An 18035-nucleotide genomic window follows, 5' to 3' on the forward strand; every position below is an offset into this window, starting at 1 on the left:
AAAAAAAAAAGAAAAAAAAAGGAGACAGGATCATTAATGTGGTCTGGGGGCCATTTTTGATAGGCTCGAGGGATTTGAATAGTGAATTCTAAGTCTAACCTGCATGAGAGACATCACAATGGGGAAGAAGAGAAAGAAAAGGTTCCTTTAAATGCAAGAGGTCTACACTGGTCACCAGCAAGTGGTTTCATTTGCGGGGGGGGGGGGGGGGTGGGGGAGGGGGCGGGTACTGGTAGGTGGCAGTCTGTCCCATATAGCCCATCACATTAGTGGCAGGGGGCTGCGGAAACTGTTGTGACATGAGTGGCTGTGGCTGCTGGCCCGAGCGCCCCACCATCCCTGCATACTGCTGTTGGGTAGTGCTCTGTGAGGTTCTCGCAGCCGTGGCAGCTGTGGTGCTGGCACCATAGCCACTAGCACTGTACTCTGCAGTGCCATAGCCACTCGTGCCATAGGCAGCTGCTCCATAGCTCCCTTGAGTGTAACCATACTGGCTCTGTGCTGCCCCAAAAGCAGAATTTGGGCTCCCGTAGGCACTGCCATAGGTCTTGTTGGCTCCATTGGCGTAACTTTCACCACGCTCACGGTCTCTGAAGCCACCTGAGTCTCTCCGGCCCTCTTTCACTCCCCGGAGCCTCCTGTCACACTCTTCCTGGTACATCAGGTTAGGGTTGTTTACTGAACTGCTCGTTCGGTAACGAGAACGACCTCCTGGCGATGGATACATTAAGATTTAGTACCATGAACAAGTTTTAAACAATGATCTCTGGTACACTTATGCCACCCTTTCTCCCCTTCTACCTCCCCATTTTGCTCCCAAGGAGCACCTTCTGACTAACTTCTCTGCAAAGCTGTGCATATGCTTCTTCATTCAGCTGAAGGTGTAAACACTYAGTTCAACAAGGGTCTTTATGTATGTGGCTAGAGACAATGAAATGGAAGAAATTCAAGACTAATTCTGAAATACAAGGAAAATTCTCACTCCTTCAGGGAATGGGAAGAAAAAGTGTCAGTTCCTGAAAGTAAGTGTATCCCCTCACTGATTTCAATTTTCAACGCATGCACACGCACCTTGTTGCCTGTCCTTAGCAGGAGCAGTGAGGAATTACTTCAGCCAAAATCAGCTCCCTGAGGACTTTATGAGGAGCAAAAAAGAATTCTACAGCTAAGGTAAAACAGGGGACTGCTTCTCTCTTGAGACAAAAGTAATATATCTGCCTCAGGAGTCTGGACCTCAAGTACATCTCATCTAATTTGCACTTACTACTTCCCTACCCTCTTTTAATCTTCCCTCCCTCAAAACGGGGAACATATTCCCTGTGTAACCCTTTCCCTTGTGCCTTTACCTCCACCACCACCTCCTCCTCCTCTGTGGTCCACAAGCTGCATCAGCTTTGGATTGATGGCTTGATTGGCTTCTTCCAAGACTTTGATAAGCTCCCTGGCTTGTTTCAGGTTTCCTGGTGTGAAGAAGGTGTAGGCAGTACCTTTGTTGGTACTACGTGCAGTACGGCCAATACGGTGCACGTAATCTTCGGAGCTGTTCGGATAGTCGTAGTTTATCACAAATTTAACATCTTCCACATCTTGTGAAGTGCCCAGGAGCGAAGCACAGTGAAGGGGTGGGGTTGAGGAAAGGGGAGAAGAAGAGAGGACGTGCCAACGAAAGGTGGGGAGCACGAATGCAGGTGACAGTAATAAGAAAAAAAAAATACAAAGTTAGTAATTGCATGGAATAAATACAAGACAGACTCATCCCAAAAGAGCAGAAGACTGAAATTTAAGATCATCAGGAACAAAGGTCAGTGTCCTGAAAAAGAATGACAATTTTAAAGCAGCTCTGCCCTGCACTCAAAGTCATCCTCCCAGGAATGCATTTCTCGGTCTTCCTGTGTCAAAGACACCAGTGTTTGTGAATAAGCTAATTGAATTTTGCACTTTTTTWAACACAACTGGTAAAGTGAAAATGTCACCATCAGACAGAGCAAACTGGGATAGAGGAAGGGCAGAACTGCCATGGTAAAGCTTTTACTCTGTTGGGAGAAGTCTAACAAAAAATAACGGTAATGAGATCACTTACCTTCCACTCCATAACGTGAAATAAAAGGCAAACTTAAAAATATTTTACAGTACAACTAAAACACAGTGAACTAATTTCCCTAGCCTAAAGCTTTAGACATTCAAATTGTATTAGTTTTATTCAGCCAACTCATTAAAAATTATTCAAAACTAATGTACCTTAACTCAGCTTTGTAGTTATCACTAGAATGCATTGCACTAACATTTCTCTGTGCTGCTCTGTCCAGTTCTGGCAAGCTTGCATAATTTGGACAACCCTGAATTCTGTAAGCAATTCCCTACTTCCAGTGTCAAATGGAAGCAGGAAATAAAATTATCAAAATGGTATGCAAAATAGTTTTAAAATTTAGGAATTCAGAACTGTGTGCTTTAAGACAGACTTTGTAACTGTATGGGACAGAAACCAAGTAAATGTTAGTGTAATGCTTCAGTGAAAGCCCCTTAAGAACCAAAAGCACCTATTTGCTATAGTATACAGTATTTTCAAATGCACTGTTCTGCAGTGCCCTAACAGCTCATTAAAAAAAATTTAAATCTGCATTTTAACTAGAATATTCTGAAAATATCCAAGATAAAACACAGATTTTTGTGATTTCCTTTTCTTTTGTTTTGTTTTAAAGAGAGAAACATTCTCTGTTTGTTACCAGACCGATGCACACTCCCTCCTCCTGTGGGAAACCGCTGCAGCCGATCCCGTCTCTTTGCCTTTTATTTTTGGCGGCCTCCTTTCGAAAACTCCGCCCTCTGACACGGGACCACTGGAGCGCGGGGAGCATGCATCAAGGGTCCGTGGCAGCGAGAAGTCCCCACACACGCTCGCTCTGTGAACTGGCTTAAGACGCTTCTCTGTAGCCCCATTTGGTTGTGAAGCACCGGAGAACCTGGGCTCAGGTAAAAGTTTCAGGTCCTCCAACACTTTTTGTCCCCTATTTGGGGCTCTTAGGGGCAATTGTCAAAAAAATGAAGATACAAAAATTACATCCAAAGGGTCAGACTGCATCTATTGCCCAGACTGCGTCAATTTCAAAGGGATTGTAGGAAAAATAAAAACGTGAGGGTTGTTGTTACAAGAGGGGGACTTTATGTCTGTTTCTTATTACAGTAAAGGCGGGGCTCCTCAGTCTTTGCTGACTCCAAAGTCCTGAATCACACCAAAAAAAGGGAGTGAGAAGGCAGGTTTCACAGGGGGCTGCGCGAGTCTCCAGCTAGGGTCCTTGATGCAACAGTGTTTTTTTAAAGGGAAAGTGAAGTATAGAGAGGAGTACGTGTGACAGATTGCATCTTCACAGCCAGGGTGTAGCTAGACTGACAAGCTCCAGGCTACATGGTCCTCAGCCAGTCCCATTTTGCACATCCAGTAGCAAGCGACTTCAATTACCAGAGAAGATAAGGACGTGCTTTCCCGTCAGAAAGCACAAGKAATCGTAGCTACCAATGTAGACAGAACTGACTTGACTGGGGAGGAGCAGAAAGAATGGGAAGGCAGGAAGAGGAAGATGCAAGGGTGTTTTCCAGACTAGAAAGTGGTCCTGGTAGAGCACGCAGCTCGCTGAAGACCAGAGTGTGTACAATACTCGGCTTCTCCGGTCTAGCATGCTCCAAAGTGTTTGCGCACACTCGCAATCCTCCTGCACTTTAAGAAGATAATGTAGCAGGATAAAGAATTGAGACTGTAAACCATTTTTGACAGCTCCCTGGGAAACATTCCCTTTGTCAGACCATCAGAACACCCTATGGCACAGACAGTCTCCAATTATTAAATGGGACGGAGCTAGCAAACATGCTAGTCAAGAGAGCTGTTTAGACCATCACTGTAGACGTGMCCCCACCCCTGCACTGAGAATGACCTGAAGCTGGTATCAAACCTACTGTTAAAGAAAACAAAACAAAACAAATTCAATGTTCTTAGTTTAATAGACTGAACAAAAAAACTAAAGTTTAAAAAAAAAAAAAAATCAGTGCAGAGAGGACCTCACTCCAGGGAATTATCACAAAGAAGTCATTACGGGACTCAGAACTTACCTGAAAGAAGCTTTTTTGAAACCAATGTTCCATTAGGAAGAGGGAAAGCCCTGGTGACTCAGCCAAAAGGCGCGCGCCCCTGTTTTATGTTATTTAGGTAGAAGCCTTCACTTTCCAGGATCTTGGAGGAAGTCGTCCAGTTTGCCAGTTAAGTGACTTATTTTAAGCAGCAAACTCAGGGCCCCAAAACAAGCAGAGATGTTGTTCAGTAACAAGAAACAGACTCTGATACCTTTCCCCCTTAGCTTGAGTGAAGTGAACGATGGGAAGTGGGGAGACTGTTTTCTGAAGTGTTATCCAATTGAGTCGTTTTGGGAGAGTGTTTGTTTTTGTTGTTTTGTTTTGGTTTTTTTTTTTTGAAGGTGGTGAGGCTGTTTTAAATGTCTAGGCAAGATGCACAAAGAAGCTACCAGCACATAGCAAGCCTGTTTAAAAAATGCTGCTAGAGAAAGCAGCTCTCTTTCATACAAACTGGTTTCTGGCCTCAGTCCCTTCTCCCAACAGGCCCAAGCTCTAACTGCACAGGTCCAGACATGACCCTAGAGGGCAGAGACTGAAGTCCATATAAGCACTTCCTGAGGAAGTGTTGGACATTTTTTGAGGGGGGATGGGAAGGAGGGGTGAAGGTTGTGTGAACAAAGGCTGCAAAGTCTATTAATGGTCTACCTGTATTAAAGTGACCATATGATGCACAGCACAGCCACCCTTTCAGCGTACAAAGAGAGCTCAGGTAGCTCAGRCTTTTAGCACAGTAGAGTCTCTAAGTTAAAATTATTGCAAATCAGTGGAGATGTGTCTAGAATTTACTACAATGACACACTGACTCCCAAGTAGTTTATCGTCTGCAAAACTCRGGGTGGGCAGAGTATTCAATGTCTGTTATTAAACTCAGAGCACTTCAGCAGCCATCCTCCTCTTCTAGGGTGGGCAGATGCATAAGGACTGTGCTCAGCACACAGTGTTTCACAACACAAATATGCTTATTATAAAAGGGGGCACAACTGATGCATCCAGACAGATAATTTTCATACCACCAGAACAGAGCTGTGAGATTTTGATTCAATTACACATCTGGGTAACAAGATGTTAAAGGCCATATATCATCTCAGTGGTCCTGCCTAGAAGGAACACAGAGGAGGGAAGGTTACATGTAAAGAGCAAAGATCTGGAGCAGTGCTTTCTCAGATGTGAATACATCTGCAGGGAAAACATGCATGTACACTGGGGTTGGTATGTTCAAATCTGTAGTGTGTCATATGGGGAGAATATTCRCTATTTGCTGTCGAAATGCTCTCCCACAACTTCCTACTTGAACTTTATCTGACACGCTCTGAATTGAGAGCAATCCATCCCTATCATCCAGCAACAAAAGCTGGATTTGGGGAAGAAGTGAGTGTGGTGGAAGGGTTGGGTTGCATAATTGGACGTCTCTTCTCCCTCTTGGCGATCGATTGGTCATGCCTAGGCCTTGCTGCAGACCAAAGCCTGTTCATTAGGAGCAGGAAGAGACTTTGAATATGAAAGAAAAAAAAAAGATTAATGTTAAAAAACGTATTTCACATGTGGGGGAAAATCACGCTTCGGGTTTTTTTTAAAAGAAACATTTTTCAGTCCAAAGAAGAAAAATATGCAGCAGTAGGCAAGAGTGGTCTATGTGTACAAACCTAGCCCACGAGATGCAACGTCGGTAGCAATGAGGATAGGAGCCTTTCCAGAACGAAACTCTGTAAAACAAAGCATGCTATGAAGTAAGATTTTTCAAAAACATAAAACTACCTGAACTTGATTTATACTAAATGTTCTTTTTCCAGAAGCAACGTAAGGTGTGTCAATTCCAGAAAACCCCACAAGTCAGGATATAACGCCTTAGCAGTTTTTCAAAATCCAGCCATGTTAAGCAATTTTCCCACTGTGTTTTATTAAAACAAACAAAAAAAGGCATGAGTACTGAAATTAAAAAGTACAAAGGCAAATCCTTTTAAATGTGTCTATCGGGWCTAGAGTTAAAAAAAAAACAACCAGACCAGAGAAAAACATGTCTAGGTAAACTAGGTACACCAGCCCAAGTTATTCCCCCATCAGTGATGGACTCACCATTAAGCACCCAATCTCTTTCTGGCTGACTCTTGTCTCCATGGATACACATAGCTGGCCAACTGCCAAACARAGATGTACATTAGTATAGATAGAAAGTACATACATTAAAGGAAATGGGAAGATTCATTGGCACTTTGTTTAAAAGGGAAAAACCGTAAGATTTGAGAAATCTTTTATTCTCTGGCCTCTATCCACTCAGCATATGTACTGTAAAACCCAGTATCTACATAAACAACCACTAAAGCCAWATCACATTTGCTATATTGATACAGTCCCCATTACAAACACTCTCTCTTGCACTAATGCTTTGATCGAGTGGAATCTTCAGGGCAACAGCAACTGAATTCAGCCAAGAAAATAATGGATAAGTCATTCCCAATAATCGCACCATGAACATTTAAACCTTACTGCTTTTGATTACAATTTTTGTTTCCCACTAGAAAAAAGTGGAGGAAGGGGAGAAGCTAATCACCCATCTCTGCGCATCCTTCGAGTGAGATCATCACATCGCCTCTTTGTCTCCACAAAGATGATAGTCTTGTTTTCCTTCTCTGCCATGATTTCTTCCATCAGTTGTATCAGTCTAAAACAGATATGAGAGCCAAGATGTATAGCCACCCATACCAGGATATAGGATTTCTTTCTCAACGGCCACAGAGGGCACACACGGCACATATGCACATAAACAAGTTAGTATCACACAGAACTTCTGCTGATTGTACAAAGGTATGGTCAAAATATACACAAGAGATTAGTTAATTACAGGACAGACTTTCTTTGTAACACCCAAAGGTTAAATAGTACTACAAGTAACTTCACTACTTGGAATTCCTAGTAGGCTTCCAAAGCACTGTTGACTTTTAAGTACACCCGAAGAGAGTGAAATGGTAGAAACATCAACTTACTTATGGTCTTTTTCGCTTTCCATGCACACATCCACTATCTGCAAGATATTGTGGTTGGCACTTAGCTCCAAGTTTCCCACATTGATCTGAACATAGTCCTGCAGGAAGTCCTCAGCAAGCTGGCGCACTTCTTTTGGCCAGGTGGCACTCCACATCAGAGTCTGGCGGTCAGGCTAAGGAAAAGGGAAAACAGATTTGCTTAAGGTGGCAGATTTCAAACAGGAAAATAAAGGAGGCTGTCCTTCTACAAGAGTCACACACCCTTATCTGGTCAACAATTTTACGAATCTGTGGTTCAAATCCCATGTCCAACATTCTGTCAGCTTCATCCAGCACCAGGTATGTACACCGACGAAGGTTGGTCTTTCCAGCCTCAAGGAAATCAATCAAGCGACCTGGTGTAGCAATGCAGATCTCCACACCTTCAGAACAGAATAAGGAGAAAGAGTAAGGCTCTTCATTTGAATGTCAACTGGTATTTTTAGTCAGAATGAATCACCTTCAGAGCAAAATTGTTTTTAAAAAAAAGCACCACCCTCAYTCGTACCCAAGATTGAGTCATTTCAGTAGAAGCCCTAGTTCCCTTTAGTATTTTTTCCATTCTGAAATTACTGCCACAGTGCCATTAGAATAACAAATGCAGTACAAAAACTAAACGGTTACTGCCAGAAAACCACCAGTAAGGAGATGTCCAAAAATCAGACGTGAAGTAAGCTTTTATGCAAGCCTGACCCACCTTCATCCAGAATTATGCAGTCTACAGAGGTGTCATTTTCAAACATTAAGCGCTCCCCTTGCTACAAGGGTCAAATCACTTTTCATTTTTTTTTAACATATAAAGCCAAAGCACAGACTTTTAATACTGAGTAATTATGCACCAATAGTGAGAGACTACTATCCTGCCAATATTTGTGGAGACAAAAATAGAGTTCAAGTATTCCTAACTAATACCCTGTTTGTCAATTTACACATTCCTTAAAAGGAGGATCTGGTTTCCAATTCCCAAATCTTACAGGTGAGTATTTCAGTGTCACTGAAATGTCCGCAGATGATAAGTTTAAGGAAGAAGAGGCTTGAAAAAGGTTTTTTTCTTAAGCAGAACATATATTTTACAGCACTTCAGAAAGGTGTATGAAAATCCAGCAAGCTGATCCTCCCAAGGACTCTTCATTAAACCCTGGACTCCTCCACTAAAGATGACATTTTTTAACTGGAATGCACTACTGTTTCATTGAATAGGTATCCTACAGATTTTTACCACATGTGGCTTTATCCCACAACCACGTTTTGTGGTAAGGACCCTGCAAATTGCAGTGGTAAGCAAACTTTTCTGATTTCTTGAATAGATTTGTATATATGTTTGCCTTGATAATAATCCCTACACCTTTTCATATAATTCTATTACATTTTTATCTACTGAAGATGAAAGCCATCAGCACATTCCTGCACTTGAAATTATAGGTCACTTAAGCACTACTGCATTACAGTGGTTGCTTACAAGGTACATAGTGAATTGTACTTAAAAAAAAAAAAAAAAAAAAAAAAAAAAAAAAAAAAAAAAAAAAAAAAAAAAAAAAAAAAAAAAAAAAAAAAACAAAAAAAACAAACAAACCAAAAAAGCCTGCAACCAAATGAAAAACCACACACCCCTCCTGCTGCCCAAAGAAGTTTCTAAGCAGGTTTTGAGAAGTTTTATTTTTACGGAGATTTTACAATACCACTTCCCCCAGAAACTGCAAGCACTCATTTTAAAATTACCTCTTTCTAAATCCCTGATCTGGGGACCTTTGGGTGCTCCTCCATAGATGCAGGTACTCTTCAGCCTTGAACATTTGCCATAATCATCAGCCACCTGCTGCACTTGCTGGGCCAACTCTCTAGTAGGTGCCAGAACCAGACACTGCAAAAGAAAATTATTCAGAAGAGTCAAGCTGCATACACATGCCTAACATAAAACCATAAGCAAAGCTGGACCATCTGCTCTTTGTTAGCTAAAACATTTAAGTATCTTTAGACTACATCAGCAATTGCACAGAATTGCAACTGAGTGGGATGTTCACATTGTGATAGTAAAAATTCCTAATCTGATAGGAATAGCATAGGAAAAAATTACTATTCTAATACATCAATTAAATAAAACACCCATCTCATAAACAATGTCATGCCATACACACAAAAAGGAAGAGAATCAACAAGCACTTACAATTGGGCCATCCCCTCTCTCCAAATATGGCTGGTGGTTGATGTGAACAATTGCAGGCAACAAGTACTAAAACAGAAGAAAACAGTATTCTATAATATATACAAATTGTGATTCTGCAAAACCAGATTTATCCAAAAACTGCATTTTGCATTATCTGCAAAACCTGCATTTATCCAGCAGAACAGACAGAGCTGCTGACCAACTCTATCTGCTTTGGCATGAGCACAAAATGTAGCTGCTCAGCACCTCTGAAAGGAAGGCGCACTTAAATTTGGTGCATTACATTAGCAGAACTGAATAATCATAGTTCTAGCCAATGTTTTTCATAAAGAATAAAAGTCCTTTTTAACACTGCAGTTCAAATCAATGTATACACTGAAATTCAACCATTTTTTATTTTAACCTGCATAGTTTATGCAAAAAATGTGCTAAACAAAACATTCTTTTTTTAAACCACAATGTAAGCACAGATCGAAGAGAACTGACTAAGCATCTAAACAGGAAGACACGCACAAAATACACACCTGTGAATATGACAGGCTTGTAGCTGAGCTGAAACTCAATTGTCCCCGATGATGCAATACAGCAAGCTTTAAAAAAGCTTTAGCAGTAATCATCTCACYGCTAGTACTGGAAAGCACAAAAACTAACCCAAAGGTAGTATGTGCTAGGTGACCAGGAAAGCTAGCTAAAGAAATAAAAGGAAAGAATACGCACTGCTAGTGTCTTCCCAGAGCCGGTCTGTGCAATGCCCACCATGTCACGACCACTGAGGGCGAGAGGAAAGCCTTGGCACTGAATCGGAGTGGGTTCTGTGAAGTTCTGGTCCATCAAGGCATCCATCACATACTCTTCAGAATTAAAAGAAAGTAAAATATTTATTGAAGGATAGAGAACCAAACCAGTAACTGTTAAGCTATTTTCTGAGCAATCTTCATGATCTTAAAAGAAAGACAAAAATACTTACGTGGAAAGCTACACTGGTGGAAGGCAAACACCGGTTTGGGGCAGCCCTCCATTCCCCGAATTGTTATCTCCTTCTTCCTTCGTAATTCTTCAACTTCATACTATTTATGTAAAAAGACAAAAAATTAAAAATAAATGCCAAATATCAGCAGGGACCTAAAGTGTATGTTTCTAACTACTAACTCTTCTCACCTCTGCGTAACAACTGTTAGACAGCTAAATTAAAACARGGATCTAAAGAAGACTGCTTTTCTAAAGATTTTACTTTAATACTGAATTATTGTACAGCTGCTCCAATATTCAGATGTATGAGCTCYACATAACTAGAAGGACTAATGTCTCTCTTCTTGTAACCAACCAGTCCTTTTTAATGAAAAGTATGGTAACAGAGTATTTTTAGGAATTACACTTTTTCCAGAAGTGACCAACAGCTTCAAAAGTGATTAGAAACACAGGATAGGAAACATGTGACTACTAAGAATTAAACAAACTAAATAGGTCCTAATATACCASGAACAGAAGGCAGGGTAGCCTTTCTTCAATTAACACATTCCAGAGGCAGATAAATACAGAGTTCTTGCTGGACAATTTGCAACTCAAATGTTGCTTGGAATTGTTTCAGAGTATGAAAGAAGCTCTGACAACACCATAATGATACCCTTGGACCTCATAGTATTTTAAGGAACTTCTTGTAATATTCTGGAATGTGTAGTCACATAAGCGTAATTTTAGGATTAGAGTAAATGTTTTATTTTTGTCTAGATAATCTTGTAAGTACAACTGCCCTTTGCAACATGCTTCCACAATTCACGACCTTATTSTAATGCTTATTAGAAATCAACAGAGATAGAGATGTATCAATACCACGTATGCACTTTATGCAATGCAACAGATTCACGATTTTAGAAAACCTCTTGACCTTGAATTAGAAGGTTAAAAAAGAATATAATTAGTTCTGGGGAAAACATGAAAATCCTTTTAGCTGGCTAAGATAATAACTGCTAGAGCAGCTCATGCTAACTGGTTCAGTAGATCAAACTGTGATATCTTTAAGAAGTCAATCCCTTCTATTCATTTATGACATATGCATRTCWCACATAAGGATTTGCAAATCTATGCAATAAGATAATGACATTTTGTTTGTTGCCTCATGTTCGGAACAAAACATCTTAATTTCTAACTATAGAAATACATTACAAGAGAGATTACAAAACTAGACTCAAGCTAGCTAGGAAGGAAAGATTATACATGTATATCTACAAAGAAAATACAAAGTGATTTTGAGACCCCAGTGTATGAGGACATTGTTTTAACAGGGCATGTCCAATAATGGGGGAAAGCTGGAGAGTGGAGCACAGGCCATATGAAGACAGACTGGGTTTAATGTGGGAAAGACTGGTTAAAAGTGACCATTAACTGCTACTTTCAACTACCTGAYGGGTCACTATAGGAAAAGATGTTCAAAATCCCATGAGAAACATTAAACCCTGAGACAGCCACCCAGAGAGGATATAATTTCTTCTCATCCCAACCAAGGGATCTTCAAACTCAAAAGGACAAGGCACTAAGCAACCTGCTCTAGTTCTAYTGTTAGCAATGTTCAGAGCAGAGGATCAGACTAGAGATGTCCCCAAAGTCTCTTTCAGCCCAAATTACTTTTATGACAATATATTACTTTCAAAGGTTTCTCAAGTATTTATGTCACTTCTAGTTCGTTATCTTAGGTTCTTTCAGGGCTTCTTCAGTACTGTAACTCTCTAAGTTTTATCTCCACTAACGAATTGCTAGACCAGAGAAGCATTATGATGATGCATTACAAATGAAAAAATATAAAATATCTCACATAAAAACAACTAAGAAGTAATGTTAAATAGTAAAGGCAACTAGAGCCAGTATCCTGCAGAGTACACGAATCAAACAAGCTTAATGAAGAGTCAGCTCTATTACATGCTGTCCCAGATTTCCTAGGACAAGCTTTTCAACTCATGACATTTTCTGTTGTAGACAACATGGAACTTACTGGAGTAAGCCTGGCCACTTCTGGATGTTCCACATAAAAATTCTTCTCAAACTTGGGCAGTTCATTTAAATCCCATTTTTTCTTACGTAAACGTTCCCCTGGATTACCAAATTTCTTTGGAGGAAGAGGACCTCCACGACTTGCTCCAAACCTGCGAATGCAAAATGTTAGTTATTTTTAAAAATACTACCAGTATTTAAAAACTATTTTAAAATTACTCTGGAATTTTCTTAACCATTTTCCATAATCTTTTTCCCAAGATGACACATGAACACAACATCCTAGCAAGTGAGCCCCCTCCAATCACTATGATGGTATAAAACTTCTTGAAATAACATAAACTTGCTTTAGGTTGGTTCTGAATCAAAAACCACGTTATTGTAAATCACAGTTTTAAAGCTCCTGTCTCTGGGACACGGCTGTATGTACACCCATAGCACTTGTCTTGAAACTGACAGCACTTACAAGGTGGTTACATAAAAGGGATGAAAAACATCTCTCCTTCCAAGCTCTTTCTCTCTCAAGGTTAGTGAAATAGCTATTTTGTGTAAAACTATCTTCCTCTCTATATTTTCTCTCATTTCTTACCAAGAAATATGCTTAAATGAAAAACAACAGAGTGAAGAACAGAAAGTATACAAGTCAGCCAAGCCTGCAAGGCCATCTGTAATTCTGTAATCAACACAATTTAAAAAAAAAATTAAACATAGCCTAACAGGAAGAAAAAGCAAAAAAAAAATCCTAAGAAAAACCATATCCACTCTCAAATGCATTGTGATGAAGACTGAAGAGAGTAAGTCTCTCACCAAAAAAAACCGTGAGTAGAGAACCATTCAAAAGTTACCACTCTTTCTCTCTTAAGTGTTTTTTTATCCAGTTRATTTTATACACTTCAAACGGTTAAGAACTAACTGAAATGACTGGCTAAGGCAACAGCCAAAACATGAGCTTCTGAGAGTAAGCTGTAAGAGTAACTAAAAAACACAGTGGTGTGAAATGACTASTGCAAGTACAATAAATTATATTTTAAAATAACACCAAAAAAAAAAAGAAGTTACAGCACTTCCATCAGTATTGCACAAACTCAGCATTTGCACTTTTCCAAATGCTATCAAGTCCATTTTTGTCCTAAAGCTATAGCTTTCTGCAAAACATGAATTCATGACATATGCCCATTTGAAACAAGTTTAGACAGTAAAACCAAAATGCCTGCACCTCACCCAAGCAATCCACTAAAAAATAAAAAACTGGTAAGGAAACAAACCTAAAGCAACAAAAATCCCTAAGCAACCTTCTTACAGGAGTAACTTGTGGATGAAGGAGTGGGTGGAAGAGTAACTAAAAAATAAACAAGAGCTGCAAACCAATTCTGAACTATCTTAAATACACGAYTATCTGCTCAAACAATAAAAACATTAGTTATTTAAACTGCTTCCTAAGGGACACTACAAATTATACTAACTAAAAGACCAAAGAAACCGARCTCAAATTAACATTCTAATAGGAAAAAGTGGTTAAATTGTTGGAAAAGCCAAGTATGGTAGATAGAATTTAACTTAAAACCTGTTAAAAACCTAGTTTCAGAATGTCTGCTGTGTTGCAGCTGTGCATTAGGCTTCTTCCCTTTCCTATAAATATCCCTTATTTTCTCATCAGTGTGTTTATCAGATCCCCCAGACAGCCTGCACAGTCATCAATTTTTGTCATACGAAAAAAACTGCAAAACACAACTTCAAAAATGAATTTAAGCATTACATTTCCCTTCAGGACAAAAGGAAAAAAAAAAGTACAGACTTCCATTTACAGGGACATACACCTTTGGTGATGATGTTTAATACTAACCATGCTAACTTGAGGTCAAAACGTCAACAATTTCAATRCCCAAGTAGTTCCTACAAAATCCATAGCCTCACTCAAGTCCACTGGAGGTTCAAAGGGTCAACGAGTTCCCTCACAAAAGGAAGCATTTGACAGGGCTGATTACAAGACTGGACACTGCAACAGCTGGGTACTATGAATATTTGCTCCATAGCTATCCACAGGCAAAAAAATATATATTTTACACAGAAGGCATCTAGTTTCAGTTCTCCATTCTTACAAACTCTATGTCTGCACACTGACTTGAAAGAAGGAAGCCCTACAGCAGCCCTTGAACATCRCCTCTGTGGGGGTTTATATGCTAAAGTGGCAATAACTGACACTTCACATTCTGACTCTAAGTAAAATGAGATTCCAACTCCAATTAAACTGATTTAAATCTAAGAATATTTCCCTGGTTTGCCAACAGCTCTCTTTTCAAACATAAACTCAGACTAGCTCAAAACATTTCTCCCCTAATATTACTGGTGCCATAATTTCTGGGACAGAACTGAGTAAATTYGATTCACTCCAGTGCAAAACATTATTATTTTCCACCCTAGGAACTTCCTACAGCTCATTCCTGACAAGGGAAACCAAAAAGCTAGTATGCGATTAGCCTACTAAAAAAGTGTTGATAAACGTTCAAATGGTGCTGAACCAGCACACTGAGTGGCCCAAAATTTATAGATGTTATTTATGAAGCAAGACAGTTATTACTGGTTAYAAATATTTTCACACCTTAAAAGGATGTATGTAACAAACTGAATCCTGATGSATTMAAGCTTCCAGGATAATATGCCAAAAAATTGGATTTTTCATGCAAATGTCCAGAAATTTCACAAAGAAGCATGCAGGCACTTCTTTTACACATGCAAAAYCCCTATCTAAAAGAGAAGCATCCACTATAATTAAAGACTTCAGAGAAAATGAGATTACACTAATTTTATGGCACATCAAGTGTTGTGTCAACGCTTTGGCCAAAGTAACTGTATATAAATCTGCATACTCAAACTCACTCACTAAACTCCAAAAAYAGCTGTGCTCTGATCTATCTCAGACTTGCCAAAGCGCTTACTCCAATGTCCTTGTGTTAAACTGTGCTGGAAATCTCTTAGCAGAAAAACACCAGAACCCTCCTCTCTCTGAAAAAAAAAATGAAAGTATCTTTTAATTTCAGAATGTTAAAATGTGGGTGTAAGATAAAGTAATGATACAACTATCTCCCTCCACAGACAATGAGAAACTGAATGTCAAAGTGCACTGCAATGTATAGTAAAATATTCTTTAACCTCCCAGTGGCAAGGGAAAACAAGACGAAAAGGAAGTGGGGGAGAAAAAAGAGAAAAAAAAGAAGAAAATTAGATCTCATTAACTGAGATCTAGCCAACCACATAGCAGAACCTACACGGTATGTTTTTCTCTAATCCTTGAGAATTATTCATGAAAATGTCACTCCCAGACACGAGTTCTAACTTTCTCTTTAAAAAAGCCTGGCACGAATAACTTATTACTTTCAACCCTTAAAAACCCCGAGCCTCAACCTAGCCATGCAGTATAATGCCGCTGTATTTACTGCCGTCATTCTCAAAAGAAAAAAATCACATCAAATCTGCAAAAGCCTTTTGCAAGCCAAACCTCCTTTACATAATAGATTCAAAAGTATCAAGCACTAGGCCTTTAGACTACCATACGAACAATTTCTGTTGCGCTATGTAAGCTTGGCAAGCGTGGTCCAGCACCACGTTCACCGAGAACACCCTCCCGAGTACCCAAGTCCCCGCATGACAGCACTTCCAATCCCATTTCCTCTCACGATAAGCCTGGGAGCGCAGACGAGAGAGATCCCCCCACTGCCATCTTTCCAGTAATTCCAGAAGGAGCAATGACAACCAGAAAGTCAGACAGAGGAACCAACCAGCCCTGCCAGGGCCCTTCGCTGCTTGCGGGGGGGGGGGGGGGGGGGGAGGGTTCCACGGGTGTCTCGGGATCAATAAGGGGGCTGGAAGAAAATAATTAAGGGGGCAGGGTGGATGCAGGCCTTAAAATCGCAAGCAAAGCTCAGAATTAGTTACATATGAATGATGAAAAAGCTAAATACAAAAGAAAATACAAAACCACAAAACACTCAAAACCCAGCACCCTGCCTTGCTAACATAAAGTCTCCAAATATACCCGCCCCCACATGAGAATCTATGGGGGAAAACCCCACAATCTCCCAACACCGCCACCACAGCACACCCCCCCTACCCCGCGGCCTCCCGCCGCCCCCCAAAGCAAGCGTTCGGTTCCCCCCCCGCCCCTTACCCGCCGCGGTCTCGGTCGCGGCCCCGGTCCCCGAAGCCTCTCATCGCCCCCGGAGGGGTGGGCGAGAGGCAGCGGAACGCCGGCCGTGGGGACGGCGAGGGGCTGGGGGTGCGGGGAGAGGGTCCAGCCAGGGGCGGCTGCGCCTCGGAGGCCTCGCTTTGCGCCACCTCGCCTCTTTGGTGGGACACAAAAGGAGAAGAGGTGGTCAGTGGGTCCGAGACCCGCTGGGCGTCAGCGGCCGGAACGGCGGGGCTCTCGGTCGGCTCCAGGGCCCGGGTAGTGTGGAGACACCAGCGTCTTCTTCCTCCGCGCTCCCGGCACAAAATGGCCGCCGCCGCCCTGGCCCGCTSCGCTTACGTTACGGACGGCCTGGAGCTGCGCAAACTGCGGCGCTCCGAAACACCTACGCCTATTCATGGAACCAAACTACGTACTTAGCGCGCTCGGTGAAATACCGCCCCGTGCAGTAGCAGGCGGACTACGAAAAGTGCGTAATGTTCTTTACTTAGAGCTCGGSCTCCGCGTGAGGAAGGCGGAGGTAAGGAGTAACGCTATTCCTCAAAGTCAGCTGCGCGAGGAGCGCGCTCCGTTACCCCTTCTGTCCGGCGGGGAACACCTGGGCCGAGGCGCACGTTACGTAAATGCACGGCGTACGAAAGATGYGTAGGGCAGGAAGAGCCTAGGGCAGGAAGAGCCCGGCGCGCTTGGCGTAACATTCTTRCGCGGACCGTGCAGGCAAGGCCGGAGGGCTACGCTGATTGCGTAGTACGTTTGAAGAATACGGCCCATCGCCTAAGCGACCACGGGTTCCGCCGAGGTAGCGGCGGCGTTGGGGACACAATAATGGCGGGATAATAATGGGACAATAGTCGGCGGGGAGGGAGCGGCCCCTTGGACCTCTGTGGCGGCTCCGGCGGGCCGAGGTTATTCCCTGTCATATTTGTAGGGGCATCTTGGCGCGGCGCTGGGGCAGGAGGGCAGTGACAGCGGCTATGATGTTTGCTGCCGCCTGGGCGCCAGCACGCCGAGCGATAACTCCCAAGATCAGCCAGAGACTCCTCGCTGAAAGACAGAAGAGTCCATGAGGCGTTTAGTGGGACAGTTCTGTGCTCTGTGTGTGCGCTATTGCCAAGTCCGTGTGTCCTGGCACAAGGAGCCGTGTCCTATGGATGGTGGGGTTAACACCAATCAAACCCAGCCCCAACCCAAACCGTGTTATCGCGAGCAGCAGGGCTTTCTGGGCTGTCAGGTTATCAAAAACTGGTTATRCTGGCAGAAGGGAAAGCGAGTCCCCTTTACTTTGAGGCCCTCGGACAGCCTAGAACAATACTCAAATTACCATTTTAGTTTCACATGCTACATATACACACACACATATATGTATAGATATATGTATGTATGTATGTATCACATGTGAGAAAGCAAAAAGCAGTGTTGGTGCTTAAAGTTTATTTCTTTAGAGAACTAGACAAAAGGTTTTCAGGTGTTGAGTTGCACCTAGATTATTTTTCTCATGAAAGATCAATGAGATTATTGAGAGAAGAGTTTAACTCAAGCACCCAATCATAGTCAGACCTCT

The 18035-nt window shown here is 41.7% G+C and overlaps 1 protein-coding gene across 2 annotated transcripts; it reads right to left on the reverse strand.

Moving 5' to 3' along the window:
* Nucleotides 1–6: 6 nt before the first annotated feature.
* DDX17 (DEAD-box helicase 17) lies at nucleotides 7–16818 on the reverse strand. 2 transcript variants are annotated; one of them, XM_057388380.1, is made up of 13 exons: nucleotides 16457–16818; nucleotides 12293–12443; nucleotides 10274–10373; nucleotides 10024–10157; nucleotides 9307–9372; nucleotides 8862–9003; nucleotides 7365–7525; nucleotides 7104–7276; nucleotides 6671–6781; nucleotides 6196–6257; nucleotides 5766–5825; nucleotides 1347–1586; nucleotides 7–708 (listed from the first exon to the last, which is right to left on the reverse strand). In XM_057388380.1, exons 1-13 carry the CDS (start codon nucleotides 16498–16500, stop codon nucleotides 188–190), a joined length of 1965 nt encoding a protein of 654 aa, XP_057244363.1. In that variant the 5' UTR covers nucleotides 16501–16818; the 3' UTR covers nucleotides 7–187. The 2 variants fall into 2 exon arrangements, with proteins under 2 accessions (XP_057244363.1, XP_057244356.1); XM_057388373.1 differs by having other exon boundaries at nucleotides 7–711; nucleotides 16457–16817.
* Nucleotides 16819–18035: the final 1217 nt, after the last annotated feature.

The sequence above is a fragment of the Malurus melanocephalus genome, unplaced genomic scaffold (genome assembly GCF_030028575.1).
Source record: "Malurus melanocephalus ecotype Western Australia unplaced genomic scaffold, MMel_1.1 scaffold_17, whole genome shotgun sequence".
NCBI lineage: Eukaryota > Metazoa > Chordata > Aves > Passeriformes > Maluridae > Malurus > Malurus melanocephalus.

Coding starts and splice junctions, on each gene's coding strand:
- DDX17 (XM_057388373.1), bottom strand. CDS start 16,500: ATGAGAGGCTTCGGGGACCGGGGCCGCGACCGAGACCGCGGCGG. Junction 12,444..16,456: donor CGCGACCGAGACCGCGGCGG/GTAAGGGGCGGG, acceptor TTGCATTCGCAG/GTTTGGAGCAAGTCGTGGAG. Junction 9,373..10,023: donor GCTCTGGGAAGACACTAGCA/GTGCGTATTCTT, acceptor CTTCTGTTTTAG/TACTTGTTGCCTGCAATTGT.